General features: G+C 42.5%; 1 protein-coding gene across 2 annotated transcripts; it reads left to right on the top strand.

The window, feature by feature from the left end:
• Positions 1–22: 22 nt before the first annotated feature.
• LOC123752651 (peptide transporter family 1) lies at positions 23–20,159 on the top strand. 2 transcript variants are annotated; one of them, XM_069322682.1, is made up of 6 exons: positions 23–3,917; positions 7,120–7,390; positions 13,976–14,196; positions 14,642–14,808; positions 17,215–18,017; positions 18,842–20,159. In XM_069322682.1, the coding sequence occupies exons 2-6, from the start codon at positions 7,139–7,141 to the stop codon at positions 19,445–19,447; spliced, it is 2,049 nt and encodes a 682-aa protein (XP_069178783.1). In that variant the 5' UTR covers positions 23–3,917; positions 7,120–7,138; the 3' UTR covers positions 19,448–20,159. The 2 variants fall into 2 exon arrangements, with proteins under 2 accessions (XP_069178783.1, XP_069178785.1); XM_069322684.1 differs by lacking the exon at positions 23–3,917 and adding an exon at positions 13,707–13,840 and having other exon boundaries at positions 7,252–7,390.
• The last annotated feature ends 66 nt before the right edge of the window (positions 20,160–20,225 follow it).

Genomic DNA, 20,225 nt, shown 5'->3' with positions numbered 1-20,225 from the left:
AAGTGCGGAGAGGGATGGTAACTCTAAAGTCTACTGTCGACAGACGTGTCCAATAAAGTGAAAGGTATAGAGAAGGTTGCCATAACGGACGTCCTCATCTTCTGCACCCGCTCCATCAAGGAGAATGGAACCGGCGAATGAGAATGGCGAGGAATATGCAGCCTACAGACAGCACTGTAGTCTGACGTGCACTGTGAAACCGTGGGCAATGGAGAAATAGATGTTCCACAGTATCCTCCTGGTTCGAACATCACTGAGAGTAGGGGGAATCCACCAACTTAATAACACTTTCGCACTTTAGATTATCCATGAGTCGTCACCGTATTTTCTTACGTTTCCGCATAACAGACTACGCCTGTAGTCCATCGAAAAAATATTTGTATAAAATCCATTTATTATCCGATCAACTTGGGAATAGTATACAAATGTTTGCCATGAAATTTACGTTTTCTCTAATAGCCGAACAGCTTATAAAAGAAAACGGCGTGGCAGTGAATCATCGTGATAAAACAATTGTATTATTGACACGACGAGTGTAATCAACGTAGTTTTTATATATGTTGCCGGTCGAACGCATACTTATGTGACCTTTAATACTTATGTTCTTATAGAACATTCTATTGCGAGCACATTGGTACAAAAATGAAATACATGCATCGACAAATAATGTCAGGACTGAATTGAATATACACTTTTCAAAGCGAGTTTCGCCGATATGCTGCCGCGGGTAACACTTCGGCCACTTCCCACACTGTTTTGGGTAGGCTACGACATTGAATCTATATTTATATGCATATGTCAGTGTAGAGAATTTTATTGCGATTCCAATGATACCACAATTAGCGATGTAGGACAACTGTAGGCTTCGCAACCATTAAGAGAGTGGAAACATTTTGTTGCTGTTTGGCGCTCTTGGCGAGTGATCTGAATAGTTTTTTATTTGGTGTTGATAGTGCTTATGGTTTGGCGGCATTTTATAGATATGTTCTTATAGACAATTTTATTGCGAACACAGTGATACCAAATTTAAATACGTGCGCCTTCAATTATTATCAGGACAGTAAAAAGAGTGTACACTTTTTCGGTCTTACCGCGTAGGCGCGCGGAGCGCCGAAAGCATCTAGGGTATTATTTTTTTTTGAGCACCAAGAGTGCGAAAGTGTTTTAAAGACGATGGCGATGCGCACCCAGAGGTGTACCCAGTCCGAAGGCGAGTAAGGGTCATGTCAAGTATGTTGCGAGTGTTGACGGGCCTGAGGACGGGGAAAGGCACCTTTTTTTTTTATTAATATATGAGGTACATCTGCATTAGTGCAGCTACTCTAGACTAAATGAAGTGGAGTACAGTGTGTCAAACAAGCTAACTACGTGATGCTAAGAAATCCCCATCACACAGGATGGTTAGTCATCCGTTAGGCATGTGATGGGCAGTCTGCACTGGCAGACTCAGGATGCATTTTGAGGATATCATCAACACAAGATTGAATAAGGTAGCAGTGGTAATACAAGTCCCCATCTCGCAGGATGGTTAGTCATACAGGGCCATATGTTTAGTAGCCGGCACTGGCAAATTTTGGGTACACTGTAAGGATATCTTCAAGAGGCACCCTATTGGAGGCTACCCAGAGAAAACCTAAGGACAGTCAACATCTTCTCCACCCAAGCCGTGAGGCAGGCTGCTTGAAGATGCTACAGAGTCTGTTTGGTCCAGAAGTACCTGTGTAACTTCATGGTGAACATACACCAACCCCGCTACTTCATCTACCTCCTCATTGCCATGAATCCCGGCATAATACAGAATCCATTGCAGAGATTGACCAACCCGGGGAACCTGAGTAAGACAGCAATTCCCCACGGATCTGTGCCCCCGTATGATGGTGGACCCGCGGACGCCGAGATGATATCAGACACAGGGCTGTAAGACAGTCCACGTAGAAGACGCAATGAAGGCCTGGAAACGTGATGGAGGAGTCTGAATACGAGCAAAATTGCGAAGTTCCCCAGCCAAGCACGAATGATCAGGGGAAAGCTTCCATGTCTGACACAAGGAGACAGGAGCATAGAAAGCAGCCGCCGAGGTTGACGGCAACTGACTAACATAGGACCCATCTGTGTAAACCTTCTGGTATCCTTGGTATAAGGCACGCAGGTCAGCAAATATCGAAGGGTCCAGACCCTCTAAATCCTTCTTCCGGTAAGGAGGCATGAAAAAGTCCACCGAAACACTGATGAACTCCTCCGCCCATGGGGGGCACTGGAGAGACGACCAGACCAGGGATGGGTTCTGGGACTGGAAGGGAAAACTCCGAATAAGCGTCAAAGGCCCAGACTATGAAAGGCAGATGACTGCGCCTGAAACGTCCCGCCGGCACATCCCACAAGTGTTCATCGGACTGCAAGCGAGTAAGCAGATGTGCAGCTGGGAGACGCACTATCCGTTGGAGTCGTCGACAAAGGGCTAGAAGGTGTTCAAATCATAGTGGCCAAACTCCCGACTCTGCATGGAGAGAGAGCACTGGCAAGGAGGGAATAACCCCAAGTGCAGAGCGAAGGGCACCATTTTGGAAAGGATAAAGCTGCGCTAAGATCGATGGAGCCGCCGAGCCATAGACTTCAATCCAATACATAATCCTGCTACATAAGAAGGCCTTATTCTTATTTAAATTACATAAGAAGGCCTTATTTAAATTTGGTTTTAGCTTCATTTGTTTCCAGACTATATAAAGTGAGTAGTACCAAATTCTATCTAATTGTACAAATCCACAAGGGCCGTGAAGAGGATTCGAACCTGCGTCCAAGAGCATCCCAGACGCTGCCTTAATCAACTCGGCTACGACATGGTCCTACATTTTTGTTCATTTGATGCATCACGCAATTGTGATTTCTGTGTGTCTATCTAAGTGTCCTTTACGTCAATGTATATGTACGAGAGTCCATATATTGGTGTTCCACAGAGCAGCATACTTGGCCCTCTCCTCTTTCTCATCTACATTAATGACCTTTCAAATGCCTCACAACACCTCAAACCAATTTTATTTGCTGATGACACAACTTTTATTTTCTCCAGTCCTGACCCTCTAGCTCTAAATGTCACAGTGAATACTGAACTAAATAAAGTCCATCTTTGGCTAACTGCCAACAAACTCACCCTCAACATTGACAAAACTTTTTATATTTTGTTTGGAAATAAATCCTCAAATGAAATTAATCTAAGAATAAACAATATACAAATTAGTAACAAAGTTAATGGTAAATTCCTTGGTGTCCTCATCGATAACAAGCTGAATTTCCAGGGACACATTCTAAATATAGCAAAAAAGTTTCTAAAACTGTTGGCGTTCTTTCTAAGATCAGATATTATGTACCTCGCCCTGCCCTGGTGACGCTCTGTTACTCTCTCATCTATCCATATCTCAACTATGGTATTTGTGCTTGGGGTTCTACTACCCAAAATCATTTACGTCCTCTTATTACTCAACACAAAGCTGCTATTAGAACAATATCTAACTCTGGCCCCAGACATCACTCGGTACCCCTACTGAAATCTTTAAATATGTTAGATATTAAGTCACTGCACATCCTCTCATGTGTACTCTATATATTTAAAACTGCGAACTATAATGTCAATTATGACCTTAAAAGCTTCATTGAAAGTTGTAACAGAGCCCATGGGCACCACACCAGAAACAAATATCTATTTCATATTCCAAGAGTACGACTTAATCAAACTAGAAATGCTCTACAAATCAAAGGACCGAGAATGTGGAATGACCTTCCCAATCATGTGACAGGCTGAACCTCTCTCCCCGCCCAACAGTTGTGGTGGGGAGGCTGGCTGTTACTGATGCTACTGGGGTCAGTGTGGACCTGAACACGGTGGGTACCGCAGCTCCTCCCCACCACAGTTGTTCACTCTGGTAAGCTCACCATTACTGTTCGTATCTAATACAGTAAAATGTCATCTCTGAATGTGCAGAGGTGTGTGTTATCATGTTGATATTTTTGCATACGAGCTTGAGGTTGTGTGGGTAGACAGTTCCAAGAATGGTTGTTAGAAGGTAACGTTAGAAGGTTGTTAGAATGGTAACGTTAGAAGGGGTTATGTTGCCTACAATAAATGTTACCATATTATTCATTAAAGTTTACTTCATGTTCTGTGTACATCCCTCGTTTGCCCAAGTAATGAAATGTGTGAGAAAAATTGATCGAACAAAAATAAGGAATGCTGACAGTATTATAATTCATAATGACTTCTCATTACTGAAAAAAAGAGAATTTTACTAAAGAAGACCTATTGATTGGTCTTCTAAAATAATTTTTCCTGCCTATACTCTACACAGACGCCGTCTTGTCGAATCGGCTCTGATACACTTACCCAAGCTGAACCTGAGTCCTGGCTTTGTTGCTGTTGACTCTCCCTTTCACAGAATATACTCATATGTTCTAAACTTTCTAACAAACGTGACCTAACACAAGCCTACCTTTCCTTTTTCTCTTTCTTTCTCTTGTTTCTCGTACGTTCCCATTCTTACTCCTATTATTACATCCTATATTACATCTTACCTTCCGTACATTTTGCCTTGCTCTTATCTTCCTCTAGGATTTCCATCTCCTCACCTCTCTCTTGCCTTACTTAATGCCCTTGCCTCCCTTGTCTCATTACGGGCTCACCATAGCCCGTGCTACATGGACACTTCGTTCTGAGTAGCTAAATCTAAAACAACAACAACCTTGTCTCACAAGTTACAGCCCCGTTCCTGTGTCGTTGCAACCCGTTCTCGCACTTTCGTATAGTCAATATTGACTTATTAAATACGTGCATATGTGACATACTAAACATACTAGTTTACCTTGAAAAGCTTCATAGAAAACACCGACCTTACCTAACCTTCTTAGTATGTTAAGATAAGCATCTTATTGCTTCGTAATTACAATTATTACTTAACCTATTATAGGTACAGGTTAAGTAATAATTGTAATTACGAAGCAATAAGATGGTTTTCCTAATATACTAAGAAGGTTAGGTAAGGTCGGTGTTTTCTATAAAGCTTTTCAAGGTAAACTAGTATATTTAGTATGTCACATATGCACATATTTAATACGTCAATATTGACTGTAAGAAAGTGCGAGAACGGGTTGGCCAGGTAAGTCCACAACGGGCTCACCATAGCCCGTGCTATTTGGAACTGTTACGGCCCTCTCGGGACGCAACGGGGTTCTTACTCTGATGTAGTTAGAGGAAGATATATATCCGGCCCCAAGCCAGTAGAGGCTATCAAGGGATGCGATCCGTGACGCAAGTAACTTAAAGGGAGTAGGGAAAGAAAGGTAAGAACTTAATATAATATAACCTTCACCATTTAAATATATAAAAGTAAAACGTACACAAGGGGGAAGGGTATTAACACTTTACAAAGGGGATTATTCACTGTAGTCTTCTGCTGAAGACTCTGGTGCCACACCACTTTCGGTGCCGATTCCTTGGTGCTTTCTTCGTGGCCTCAAGACGTGTCTTCTGGAACGCCGAGCCTACCCTGGCCACAGGTCAGCCACAACACAGGTCCACTGGGGGCACCGTCGTGGAGGCCGTCAACCACACGTCCAGCAGGTCTGCTGGAAGGTACTGAGCCACCAAGGCTGGTACGGCCACTCCACGAACGATAAAAGGGGGTATGCCCTAGACAGGAGTCTCGTGTGATATCACCAATCACCCTCCTGTCCTCAATACCCCAGTGGATTATCGTCTCCAACCGTCGGTCCCGGGTAAATCCGTTCACTGCCACTCCACTGGCAGGCTTAACACACCACAGTGTTCTTCCGGGGGGACGACGTCACAACAGCTGCAGCAAACTTCACTGTATGGAGACTGGCTGCCTCGGGTAGACTGACTCCACTTCCATCACAGTGGTCCCAGGTCGGCTCTGTAAGCAGACACGTCATCAATAACAGGGACACTAAAACATCACACTTACAGGCTCAGATACAAACGCCCGACATATCCACTCCCTAGATGGCGCTGTCGTCGGAGCACCACCTCACCAGAGGTCAGGAGCGGCGGTGTTGAGCGCTGAACCAGACTGGAAACTGGTCCTCGAGGCCAGTACACGCTGTCCTCACTAGGTGTCGTCGTTCGTTTGGCGGGGGTTTCGGGAGCTGACCCACAGATGGCGTGTTTGTCACTGCTCCCGGCTCGGACGCTGAATCCGGGTTCGTAACAGGAACTTTTTGTTCCCAGTAGCTGAATCTATAACAATAACAACAACAACAACAACCATGTCTTATCACATTCGACTTGATAATGGTCCAAGATGGACGGAAACGTCGTCGTCTCTTCAATTTCTAGTGTGTTGTTTGGTCAATATTTTTCAGCCACGTTATTGTGATTTTTCATCTGCACTAAACAAGCCATCTTCCACGGTGGTGATAATAGGTGTATTATGCCACCAAGATCAAGAGGTACCTGCAATTACATTATGTGTGTGTGAGTTTATAATTATCTAAGTGTAGTTGCAGGATGTGAGCAACGCTCGTGGTGTCCCGTCTTCCCCTTCATCTTTGTCATATGACTGAACCCGCTGATAGTTTTGGCATCTACTGACATCCCTTAAATTATTGTAACCTTCTACAACTGTTCGCAAAGCAGAACTTTTGCATAAGTTTTCAACACTATTGCTTTCTAAGCTTTAGTCTGTGGCCTCTTATTCCAGAAGTCTCAGTTTTTAATAATTCCACTTTAGCAAATTTGTCGATTCCTGTCAGGGGTTTTATGTGGTGATTATATCTCCTTACCTTCTCTTTCCTGGCACGTGCCTGTTTTACACCTCAAGCTCATAGCTCTTGTGTGCTTTAGGTCTGGAAGTCATTTGATGGCTTGTCTTTGTACCTTTTATATTTTGTGTATGTGCTTTTTTTTTTAGATATGGCCACCATACAACTACTGCGTACTGCGAAGTCGGTTTCACGAATCTCGTGAATAATTTTTAAGTATCCCCTTTCATCCATGTATTTAAAAGTTATTTTGAATTCTGCAAGTCTAGCATAGGCTTCTTTCATAATGTTTAAAATAAAAAATCCAGGCATCCTTCATTATGGTTTTTAATTGTGTATATACTGAAACAGGTGAAGTAAGAGAGGCGTCATGGCGTACGGAGGAAGTAGGTCTGGCTGGGCAGTCATGATGGCCTACCCTCGAGGGGCCACAGTCATCCTGGTGTTCTGCCTGCTCGAGCGCCTCGTCTACTACGGGCTCTTCGGCGGTGCTGTGTTCTACATGCAGCGGATGTTGGGCTTCACCTCCTCCTCGGCCACGACGGTCAAGGCCATCATGGAAGGCCTCGTCTACATCGCCCCCATTGCCGGCGCCACCCTGGCCGATGTCTATCTGGGCAAGGTGGGTCGGGTGTGTGTGTATACTCCCCTTGTTGTGCTTGCGTGGGTGGAACTTTGCCTCTTTGTCCTGTCTCTCAACCGTCAATCAACTGGTGTAAAGATTGCTGAGCCTGTTGGGCTCTTATCATATCTACATTTGAAACTGTGAGTGGAGTCATCCTCCACCACACTGCTGGCTAGTGCATTCCATTTTCTAACTACCCAAACACTGAAAAAATTCTATCTAGTGTCTCTGTGACTAAATTGATTAATAAGTTTTCACCTGTGTCTCCTTGTGTGTGCCCTAATGACTCTTCTCATTCGCTTTGCATAGTCTGCAAACATTGATATGAAGGCATCTCTTGTATAGGACATTATCAAATTTTTTCTGATAATCAAAGAATATACAGTATACCCATCCTTCTCTCTCTTATTTCATTTCTGTCTTCTTACTGCAGAACTGCAACAAGTTTGTCAAGCAGGATTTTGCTTTACTAAATCCGTGCTGGTGTTTTGAGACAAAATATGTCTGTTCTAAATGTTTGATTAACCTGCTTCAGAGCAGTCTTTCTAGTAAGTGGCTGGGGATACTCGTTAGTGATGCTGTTCTATAGTACAACGGTTTCTGCCGTTATAGTATAGAATGCAGAGTCGCATTAGCCATCTTCCAGCAATCAGGATGTTCTGTTTTTGAAGAGGAATTAATATTATAGCAAGGGGACTGCACAACTGCTTCAGCTGCCTCTTTTAGTGTCAATGGGAATATTTTGTCTGGTCTTACAGGTTTCGTCACGTCCAATTCCTGTAACAGCGTCCTTACTTCATCTGGTGTCATTATAATTTCAGTGAGACTTTTCCTGTGGAAGTCCCCATACGGTTTGGACTCTTAACTGTAGTGGCAAAATCAGGTTTCATCTTGAATACTTCTTAGAAGTTTTTATTAAGTTCCTAATCATTCTTATCTTTACCTCCTTATGATATCTCTTATCTCCCATTTTTCAAATCTGATAACATGGTTGTTTGCAGTCGTCTTCCTCCTGATGTTGCTCTACAACAGTTTTGGCTGGGACTTAGCACTGTATTCACTGTTATTCTTGTAATGTTTCTCTGCTTCTCAAATAATAAAATAAATAAATAAATGTTTATTTAGGTAAGGTACATACATACAAGAGATTTTACAAAGAATGATGGATTTATAGATAGGGCTAGTACATACAATGCCTAAAGCCACTATTACGCAAAGCGTTTCGGGCATGAAAAACTTAAATGACTAAAGCTTAATACTAATTGAGCATAAAGAATAAAATGTGTTGAGAACAAATAAAATAAGAGATAAAAAGGGGGGAACATGGCTGAAAAAGCAGCACAAATACAATTAGGTCGACAAACAGCGTCGTTTAAAAAAAACAGACGGGTTGACAATAGAGGGGTAAGGTAGGTTACAGAGAATTTATTAGGTATAGATTCGTTTTTATCTTAAGGGGGCATCAGACCGGAACTATGAGAGTTGTTGTAGGGTATTCATAATTTATTATCCTGATACATGTGAAAGGTGCTGCACCTAGGCCAAGTTTCAGCATCTCAGCCTAAATAGAGAAGGAGGAAAAAAAAAATATATACAATTTTTCAACAATGTTCAATTGCTTTCACAGCCCACAATTGTGAACCAAAATCATTTCTACGACACTCAGCTATGACCTTACTATATAATAAAGATTTGCATGATTGATCTTTATCCCAGATGTATTTAGTGCAATAATACAGATTTTTAAAAGTTTCAAAAAACGTATGCAACAAAATGAAGTGTATCATTATTTATAAAATCAATAAATCTACGTAGATAAGAAAAAAATCATGCGTTTTTAGAGGCGTAAACTCTACATATAATGTGCAAGTTTCATGTAAATTGAATAATAAATAAAGGCAGTGAAGGCAGATCTAGTTGTAAAAGTTGGAGTTGCGTAACGCGCCGCGACAAGATACTCATACTTGCGGTCACTCGTGACAATGCGTGATTTACGCATTGCGGCCAGCTCGTACCTTCTATGGAGAGCTCGCATGCATCTAGCTTTCAATGCTTTTCTCTTGTTCGTTTGGTAAGTCATATTGCAGTACAAATAGCAAAAATAGCATGAGTTCTGGGAGATATTGTGAGAGCGCGTCAGCGATACATCCACTCCCTTTGAGACACACACAGTGACTGAGGGGCTGAGCCACCTACCACCCTCTCTCTCACACGAGACTGTTGCCAATGAGTGAGTTTATATTCATTTTATGCATAACATGTTATTTTCAACGCTATTACGAAAAATAAGACTTCTACAACGTAAGATACAATACCCCGCGGCGCAGAGGACCAGATTCACGAAAGTTGCAGCGGGAAATTTGACTCTAATTACATTATTTTTCAAGATAAAATTAAACGGTTTGCACCACAGTGTTGCCAGAACGTTGTAGTATTTTTCGTAATTTTTCGTAAATATTCCATTTTTCTTCGGATTTTCGGGAGTTAGCTTAAACTGGTTGAGAGAGGTACAGTCTTTAACATGGTTGGGAAGGTCATTCCACATTCTGGGTCCCTTGATTTGTAGAGCATTTCTAGTTTGATTCAGTCGTACTCTTGGAATATCAAAACTGTATTTATTTCTGGTGTGGTGCTCATGGGTTCTGTTACAACCTTCAATGAAGCTTTTGAGGTCAGGATTGGCATTACAGTTCAGCGTTTTATATATGTATAATACACATGAGAGAATGTGCAGTGACTTAATATCTAACATATTCAGAGATTTGAGTAGGGGTACTGAGTGATGTCGGGCCAGAGTTGGATATTGTCCTAATAGCAGCTTTGTGTTGAGTAATTAGAGGACGTAAATGATTTTGGGTAGTAGAACCCCAAGCACAAATACCATAGTTGAGATATGGATAGATGAGGGAGTAATAGAGAGTCACCAGGGCAGGGCGGGTACATAATATCTGATCTTAGATAGAATGCCAACAGTTTTTGAATTTTTTTTTGTTATATATTTAGAATGTGTCCCTGGAAATTCGGCTTGTGGTCAATGAGAACGCCAAGGAATTTGCCATTTAATTTGTTACAAATTTGGGTATTGTTTATTTTGAGATTTATTTGATTAGAGATTTATTGCCAAACAGAATATAGAAAGTTTTGTCAATGTTAAGGGTGAGTTTGTTGGCAGTTAGCCAAAGATAGACTTTATTTAGCTCAGTATTTACTGTGGCATTTAGAGCAAGGGGGTCAGGACTGGAGTAAATGAAGGTTGTGTTGTCAGCAAATAGAATTGGTTTGAGGTGTTGGGAGGCATTTGGAAGGTCATCAATGTAGATGAGAAAGAGGAGAGGGCCAAGTATGCTGCCCTGAGGAACACCAATGTTGATGGGTAGGGTGGGAGAAATTGAATTATTCACAGAAACATACTGGAACCTGTCAGTAAGGTAAGATTTGAGGTATTGCAGGGAGTGTCCTCTGACTCCATAATGATGTAATTTAAGAAGAAGGTTTTGGTGGTTGACAGTGTCAAAAGCCTTATGCAGGTCCACAAATAACCCAACAGGGAACTCATTTTTATCAAGAGCTGCATGAATCAAGTTAATCATACTAATAAGTGCATCGTTAGTGCATTTTTTGGGTCTGAATCCATATTGGCAAGAGCTAAGTATATTGTGTTTGTCTAGATAAGAGTAAAGCTGCTTGTAGATTAGTTTTTCAAAAAATTTTGACAAGTTAGGCAGGATTGATATAGGTCTGTAGTTGTTAACATCTGTGAGATCACCACATTTGTGTACAGGGGTTACTCTCGCTTTTTTACAATATCTGGGAAGGTTTGGAGTTCAAGTGACTTGTTAAAGAGCAATGCAATAGCAGGGACTAAAGATCTGGAGGCTTTTTTGTAAATTAAAGTTGGTGTCTCCTCAAGGGCACTAGACTTGGTTTTAAGGGAAAGGATTATCTCATTGACGTCAGTGGAATTAATAGGCTTTAGGTACAGAGACTGTGGATAGTTACCTGTAAGATAGTCCTTAACATCAGTACTGGAAGATGGAATATCATTTGCAAGGGATGACCCAATGGAAGGGAAGAACCTATTGAACTCAATAGCAGAATCAGAGGCTGAAAGCTGACCATCGTTATTGGACAGGAGTGTTGGTTTGTTATTTAAAATCTTCTTTGATCCCAATATTTGTGAAATTGTGCTCCAAGTTTTTTTAATGTTGCTCTTTATTTGGGTAAATTTATCTTCGTAGTATTTAGTTTTGGCTCGTCTAATTATCTTAGATAGCAATAACGAGTAATTCTTTGAGAATTCTTTGGAGATAATTCCTAACCTATACTTCTTCTCAAGGTCATGTTTTTTATTAATGGATTTAAGTATTCCCTTTGTAAGCCAGGGATTGTTAAGCCTTTTGGTTGTGACTTGTTTTGTAAGCATAGGACAGTGGGTGTTATAAAGGCAGAGAGTTTTTTGAAGAAAAGATTCCACTGCTAGGTTGATGTCCCCTATGTAACTCGGACTCCCAGTTGACATTATCAGCAGCAGTTACAAAATTGTCTATAGCAGTTTCATTGTGCAGCCAAAAAACTTAACTCCCTTGACTCTAGAGGTGGTTTGCTAATGTTAGTTAAGAGAAATGTGGGGTAATGGTCTGTAGTGCTATCGGTGATTATACCTGAAGTAAGCGGAGAGGTTATGTTGGTCCAGATGTGATCTAGAGTCGTGGCAGTACTATCAGTGATTCTAGTAGGTCTAGTGATTAAGGGTATGAGGAAGCAGGAATTCATACAGTTGAGGAAGCTAACAGCAGTAGGGTGTTCAGGCTCGCAGAGGTCAATATTAAAGTCCCCTGCGATAATTAGATGGTTTTTGTTCAGTCTGTTATCGAGTATTAGATTTCTAAGGTTTGAGTTGAATTCGGACACATCAGTGTTAGGAATTCTATAGACTGCACCCACAGACAGGACAGACTCGGCACCCTTGACTCTGAAGCTGGCGAAGATATACTCCCCACAGCAGTCTCTAGTTCTAATTACTTTTAAGCATGTTAGTTCTTGGTGGTAGTAAAGAGCAGTACCACCACCTCTCTGAATTTGACGACAGTTGTGAATTGCCGAGTAGTTAAGCATGTTAAAGAGTTGAGTAGCATCCTCTTTCAACCACGTTTCAGTAAGTATAATAAAAGAGAATTTGTTGTCAATAGTTTCAATCAAGGCACTAACATCATCGAAGTGTTTACCTAGGGATCTAACGTTCAAGTTGATTACAGAGATATTCTAATTATGTGTTAACACATTGTTTACATCATGTGCTGTAAAATATCTGTTACTTAGATCATTAAAGTGATGATTGTCATAGATAGTGGATAAGAGGTTTAGTTCTGGGTCTATACTTATCTGCATAAAAAGGCTGGTTGCAGGAAAACAAGGCAAGAATGGCAAATTACAAAATAGAATTATGTTATAAAAGGGGGAAAATATATAAACAAGACTATACAAAACAAACACAAAATGAACAATAAAAGAAAAAATGAGGTAGCTTACAAAGGGCTTACAGGTACTCTCACTAGTTCTGTGTACTCATTTCTGGACTCTTTATATGCATTGTGATTTCCTTCTGTTCTGTGTTCTCTATATTTCTTCCATGCTTTTTTTTGTTTCTTTTCTCAACTTCCAGGCCAACCACTTGGGCTGGACGGTAGAGCGACGGTCTCGCTTCATGCAGGTCGGCGTCAATCCCCGACCGTCTAAGTGTTTGGGCACAATTCCCTCCCCCCGTCCTATCCCAAATCCTTATCCTGACCCTTTCCAAGTGCTATTTCCGAAATGCTGCGCGTAATAGTGGCTTTACAAGAATGTAATTACTATGCTATGTATCCTCACAATCCCAATGTACCTTCTTGTATATATATATATATATATATATATATATATATATATATATATATATATATATATATATATATATATATATATATATATATATATATATATATATATATATATATATATATATATAAATAAGTAAATATATGGGGGCGCCACGAGGGACGCCAGGAACACATTGGTGAGGACAGGGGAAATAATCAAAGTCCACGCTTACAATATCGAAGATTTACACACGATCTTCACTCAAACACATAGAATCGCTTCCCGATTCTTATTTCTCACAGTTACTGAGCAATGAAATGATGGATTGCTCTTGGTGAAGCCGATGATCTGCGATCACTTTGACACAGTCCAGCTGCACCTGCGGTTAGCACATGTGACGGCTATGACTTCATGTATCTTTGTAATCTTTACCACTAGCGGCATCCTATCGCTGCAGGATTCTGCAACTGCAGCAGGGGCGGCGTTGGGTCGATTTAGGCTGGCTGGAGGTGGATATAAACCGAAAGAACCAAGGTCATGGCGAGCACCTGATCTCCCACGTCGTGACAGCACAGCTCCTCAACACAGAAGGTCCGCCTTAATGAAGGTCCTGTTATCTGTATATATCTTCCAAGCTGAACTTCACTCTCGCTCGAGCAACCTCACACTTTCATGCTCCCCGTGCCTCTTCAACGCCTCTTAGCCTCTGTCACCCTCCTCATACAGGCTCGCACAGTGTTCCTGATGTGCTGCGGGTACACAGTGGGCGCCGCCATCTTTACCCTCTCTTCGGTCACCCCCATCATGGCCTCCTTCAACGCCTCCAAGTTCACAGGAGTCTTGGGCATGCTGGCGCTGGGCATCTGCGCAGGGCTCATGAAAGCTGTGTACTCCTCCCTCGGGGCCGACCAGTTCAAAGTCCCAGAACAACGGGAGCAACAGAAGAGGTATGTTAAAGTGGGAGAGGTTCATCAGAGGTGAATTGGGGATATTGATGGGTGAGGGAAGGCTGGGAAGAGGGAGTTCACAGGTTGGTGGGTTTTGTAAAGGAGTTAGATGGGTTTGTAGTGTGGCTAATATTTGTCCTTGCTATACACGGTAGGAAGTGCAATTAAAAAAGTTGCAACCAAGTTCCCGAACAGACTCGCTGAGAAAAGCGTTAACAAGGACTTAATGCTTGATGATGGAAAACTATGGAAGAAGGATCATGGCTCCTATTCCATAGTCATATTTAGCAAAATCTTTGTATAAGACATGTGCATTTTAGTTTCCTTCAATAATACTTTCTCGATGACGTGTTAGATGGAGTTATTAATTCGTTTTTTGCACATAAACCAGAAAACTGGTAAGTTGTCATCTTAGCATTCTCTCAACTTGTCATTTCTGCTGCAGGTTCTTTTACGCCTTCTACTGGATGGTTAACGCTGGCACCTTCGCCGGGCTATTCATAACAGCTCAAATACGAGACTCTGTCCAGTGCTTCGGTGATGACTGCTACTTCCTCTCCTACATTATAATGGCCGGCCTCATGGTTGTCTCCACCGTCATCTTCGCTGCTGGTCAGTCCTCTAGGATAATAATATTTAAACAATTTTTATTATTGGTTTATGCATTTTCAAGACGGCACCATGGACTATTTTAATATGAATTTGGTGACTTTATAAAACTTTTTGTAAAGCCACAAACATATGTGTATAATGTTGCAAATTAGTCCCAGATGACATCACACCATATTAGTCCCAAATGACACTGTAGCATATTAGTCCCAGATGACATCACACCATATTAGTCCCAAATGACACTGTAGCATATTAGTCCCAGATGACACCGTAGCATATTAGTCCCAGATGACACCATAGCATATTAGTCCCAGATGACATCATACCATATTAGTCCCAAATGACACCGTAGCATATTAGTCCCAGATGACATCATACCATATTAGTCCCAAATGACACCGTAGCATATTAGTCCCAGATGACATCATACCATATTAGTCCCAAATGACACCGTAGCATATTAGTCCCAGATGACATCATACCATATTAGTCCCAAATGACACCGTAGCATATTAGTCCCAGATGACATCATACCATATTAGTCCCAAATGACACCGTAGCATATTAGTCCCAGATGACACCGTAGCACATTAGTCCCAGATGACACCATAGCATATTAGTCCCAAATGACACCGTAGCATATTAGTCCCAGATGACACCGTAGCATATTAGAGGCAGTCAGAGAAGCCGGTAAAGAGTAGGAGGCGAGCAAGCAAGTAATTAGTCCAAAGGTGTGTCCCGCTAATGGCTTTAATTCCCTTCCTTTTCCTATGTTTTGTTACGGGCTATTCATGCCCGTACCACCTCTTGGGTGGCTTAATCTTCATCAATTAATCAATTTATGTTTTGTCTCATACAGCAGTACTCACCCATGTTTGTTCATTAGGAAAAACAGAGTTTAGAAACATTCTACTTAATAACTTATGACGGGTATATATATTCTTGAAGATAATTAGCGTACATATGTTAACCTTTATTTCATCAACGAGACTTGTAGACTGTCTCTTGATATATAATTGTGCAATATTCTCCCCGGTGTCTCCACTTGACAGCTCAGGTAGTGCACCATTAGTTGGCTCATCTAGTAAGACCTCACACGTCTGGCTTAGACAAACTTTAGGGGCAGAAGGGATGCATTAGCGGGCTTTTTTGGGACCTCTCAAGCATTCATGGAGAACCAGCAGTCAGATCTATGAATTTGACCATTGAGGAAGAGGCACTGATGCCTCCCACAATCACGTAGACTTGCGCCTACATGATTGCCCCACTTGCCTTTTCGTAGGCTTGTCCCTAGCCTGTAGACTTATCCTTATCCATGTCCCCTCCCCCTAGCTTGTAGGCTATGGACATGGCGGTCGTTGGGAAATTCAAGATGGGTCTCCTTACCTTCGCTCTCACTGTGCGTAGACAGAAAAGTCATACTGCACACCAAATACAATGGCCAACTCCTTGGCTATTGATTGCTTCTAGGACAAGAATGTTTAACTCGATCTAATTAATCATAACTGGACAGTTAGTTAGATTAGTTCATTAATTATGCACCACATACCCGTCCTGTGGACGGTATAGTGGAAAGGGTTACAGAGGCACATAATGGGTTCAGGGACTAAACCCCACAATTCATTTAGCTAAGCAAGTTACAGTTTTAATGCACAACGACCCTCGTGATAGCAATGGCCTGATATTAATGTAGGCTCATCAGAGACCCAACATGATAGACTCAAGTCCATACATAATGATTTTAGATCCATCCATATGTGGTTCTGCATGCGTATTGTATACAACCGTAATGCGTATACTCTTGCATTCACAAGCTGATTTCCCTACTGTAGTTCACACAGTGTACACCATTAAGTCAGCTGTGGCATTAATTCTCTCAGAAAATGGGAAATTCCGCTAGGGCAATGAAGAGGACAAGAACGTACAACCTTGGCATTTGCCAAGCCGCATACACTACCACTAGACCACCACTGACTTGCAAAAGGCATACAACCGGATTTCTACTGAAATCACAGGAAGTCTGGAGGCCCCTACTGAAGCCAGTCCCGGTTTTACATAAAAGCCACAGAAACACACTATGTGTATCTGAAGTTGGGGGAATAAGGTGTGGGACCACTCTGCCCTTCCACCCGAGTGATTGTGGGTTATACGTAAAATTTGGACTGGCTTCAGTAGGGGCCTCCAGACTTCCTGCGATTGCAGTAGAAATCCGGTTGTATAACTTTAACAAGTCAACGCTGGTCTAGTAGTAGAGTATGCGCCTTGGCAACGCCAAGGTCGTACGTTCGCGTCCACCTTATTGTCCTCGTGGATTTTCTCATTGATATATAACGTTAATGTGATGTCTGTGTGTTTTAATTCTCTCACATCATCTCTATTATCTGTTATGTATTTGTAATATTATAGGTAGGTCGCAGTACAAGGAGGGGCCCCCAGACACAATGATGATAAGAACTGTTCACTGCGTTGCATACGCGGTTCGCAAGACCTGGGATAAGGACCGAAAGCCTGTGCAGCACTGGCTTGACCGTGCTCAGGACAAATTTGATGCTCAGTTGCTGCTGGACGTGAAGGTGACCTTGCGTGTCCTTCTGCTGTTCTGCACCTTCCCGCTCTTCTGGGCTCTCTTCTATCAGACCTCCACTGGTATGATATTCCAGGCCAAACGTCTCGACGGTATGGTGGGCAGCTATAGGATCCCGCCAGAGATGTCTCCCACTGCCAACCCACTGCTCGTTTTAGCTCTCATTCCGGTCTTTGATTTTGTGGTCTACCCCTTGTTGGCCCGCGTTGGCGTTCTCACCACGACCACATCCCGGATGATCGCGGGGATGTGCTTCACCATCATCGCCTTCCTGGTCTACGCACTGGTGAACATGAGCGTGGAACAGACTTTCATTCCTCCAGAGCAGGCGAGAATCCACGTTTACAACGCACTGCCTTGCCAGATGGTGATGGAGGTGCCCTTCGTCAAGACCGGTCAGCTGAGTGTGGAGAGCGGAGGCCAGGTGGTTCTGCCTAGCTTGACTGTCACACATGGTGATGAGGTGGAGGCCAAGGTGACAGCCTCCTGCCTCGCCCCAGACATGAGGCAGGTGAGAGTGAGGGTGCTGGGTGCCCATGAGACAACACTCCTTGTCACCTCCACTGACGTGCTGGCTCTCCCTCCCACACTCGAGTACATCAAGGACGAAGATGCCGACACCAAAGTGAGTCTCCGTACCCAATCATTTCCGCTCCTTGGGTTTCTTGGGTGTAAAAAGGCTAATTGCTAACAATGACAGCAGACTTTACTAAAGATTCAGCACTAATCATTTCAAGTAACTAGCAACTGGAAAGTGTCTCATAAAGTGTCACCATGACGCCAAGTCAACTGTAAAATACATTAATAAAACACAACAACGGGCGAGTATAATGCTTCACAACACAGTTCAGGCAGAATACAATAATATCCTAGCAATTATTCTTACTTTTACAAATATTGAAACTTTATCATAGACTGAGATTTTTACAACTTTCCACATACTCATAAATGTATTAAACAAGTTTTTGAATACTTTTGACAAATAAATAAGATCCATTTATTAAAGGTCTATTAAGTAGTTTTTTATTAGTTTTGTTACTATTATTATTGATAGTCACAAGGCAATCACAACAGCGTGATTTAGCAATGATAAAATCACTGAAGCCGAGCAGGGATTGATCCAGCATCTTCAGATGCTGGTTTTTCTTAAGATGCTGCATCGTCTAAAGATGCCACTTCATCTTAAGACAATTTCCTTAGCAACAAAATCCTTAGAGGACACAGTAGTGTCTGGATGAATATCTTTTGTAGAATGTTATGGGGGGCCTAGCGCAAGTCTGTCATTCACCAAGATGTTGCTTCTATCCCCACTGCTCAAATGATTTATCATTACTGATATTATCATTGTTATTGTTAATATTATTTGATGGTACCTTAGAAATACATATTCTGTAAAATTTAGGGCCTGATTTCCTGGTGTTGATCAGTTGTGTTGGTTCGCCCTGACAGGTGCGGGTGTTGGCGCCTGCGCACAACGAGCTCAACGTGACGCTCACGTACGACACCATCCTCCACAACTTCCAGCTCCTGGAGGGAAAGACGGAGTTCCAGCGCATCAGTCCCCAGGAGTACAAGGTGATGGTGGAAGAGGTGGAAGTTGGGGAGGCTGCAGTGTACCAGGACGGTGTGTACGACATCGTCATCACCACCACCGACGTCTTCCTCTTCCCCATGACGGCCCCTGCAAACGTCCACATGGTGTGGCTCCTTCCCCAGTACGTCCTCATCACCATCGGCGATGTCCTCTTCACAGTCTCTGGCATGGACTTTGCTTACTCGCAGGCCCCGATGGCCATGAAGTCTTCACTGCAGGCAGCCAATCTCTTCACAATTGCTCTCGGCTTGTGGCTCTTTGCAGGACTAACAAGCCTGAGCTCTGCCACGGGGGCCTTCAAGCACCGGGCCTCTCACGAAGCCTTCTTCTATGCTTGTCTCATGTCCGTCAACACAATAATCTTCATCGTGCTGATTGGGAGAAACAAGAAATCTCGCCTGAGGACCCCGGTATGGAGACATACACAAGTGAATCCTGTCTGTAAGCCCATCAACAATTAGCCTCTCACGACAATCTTGTTTTCATAACCGTCTCCGTGGCGTAGTGGTAAAGCACTCGGCGGGCGCTTCGCGAACGCTTTGGCCTGTTTCGTATTCTGGCTGGGGAGGATTGACTGGGCGCCAATCCTTATCTGTAGCCTCTTTAACCAGCAGTGAATGGGTACCTGATTGTTAAAGGATTTGGCAGGTTGTATTCCGGGGAAAAAAGTTAGGATTAAGGACTTGCCCGAAACGCTATGCGTGCTAGTGGCTTTACAAAAATGTAAAATATCTTGTATATAAAAAAAATGAACGGTCTGTGTAGTTGTATTTCCTGTGACGACGCTCGCAGGTATGGCGTCCCCGGCAGGATTGTCTAATTGTCACTTATGAACGTCGAATTCTCAGTTAATTTGCAAAATTCGTATTTATTGGGCAGGTAAGTAGCTGAATCTAAAACAGCAACAATAACACTTGTAACTTGCACGTCTCCTGTGCCAGATGAGTACAACGGGCTCACCATAACATGGCTGCTTGGAGCGTTTTGTTGGGAGTAGCTGAATCTAAAACAATAACGTTTATAACTTACTCATGCCTGTTCCACCTCTTGGATGGCTTAATCTTCATCAATCAATCAATCACATGTAACTTGTAACCTGCTTTTGCTTTTGATAATGTTGACAAGCGTCAACGAAACTCATTTCTTAGCGCTTTAATTAAATTGTAAAATGAATTTCGGAGAGTTAATTCTTCAACTTTCTTCTTAAGTGAAAAAACATGAGACAAGTAGAGACGATTC

Source organism: Procambarus clarkii, chromosome 11, assembly GCF_040958095.1.
Source record: "Procambarus clarkii isolate CNS0578487 chromosome 11, FALCON_Pclarkii_2.0, whole genome shotgun sequence".
Lineage (NCBI taxonomy): Eukaryota > Metazoa > Arthropoda > Malacostraca > Decapoda > Cambaridae > Procambarus > Procambarus clarkii.
The sequence above is the reverse complement of the archived record's forward strand: the minus strand, read 5'-3'. Positions and strand labels throughout refer to the sequence as shown.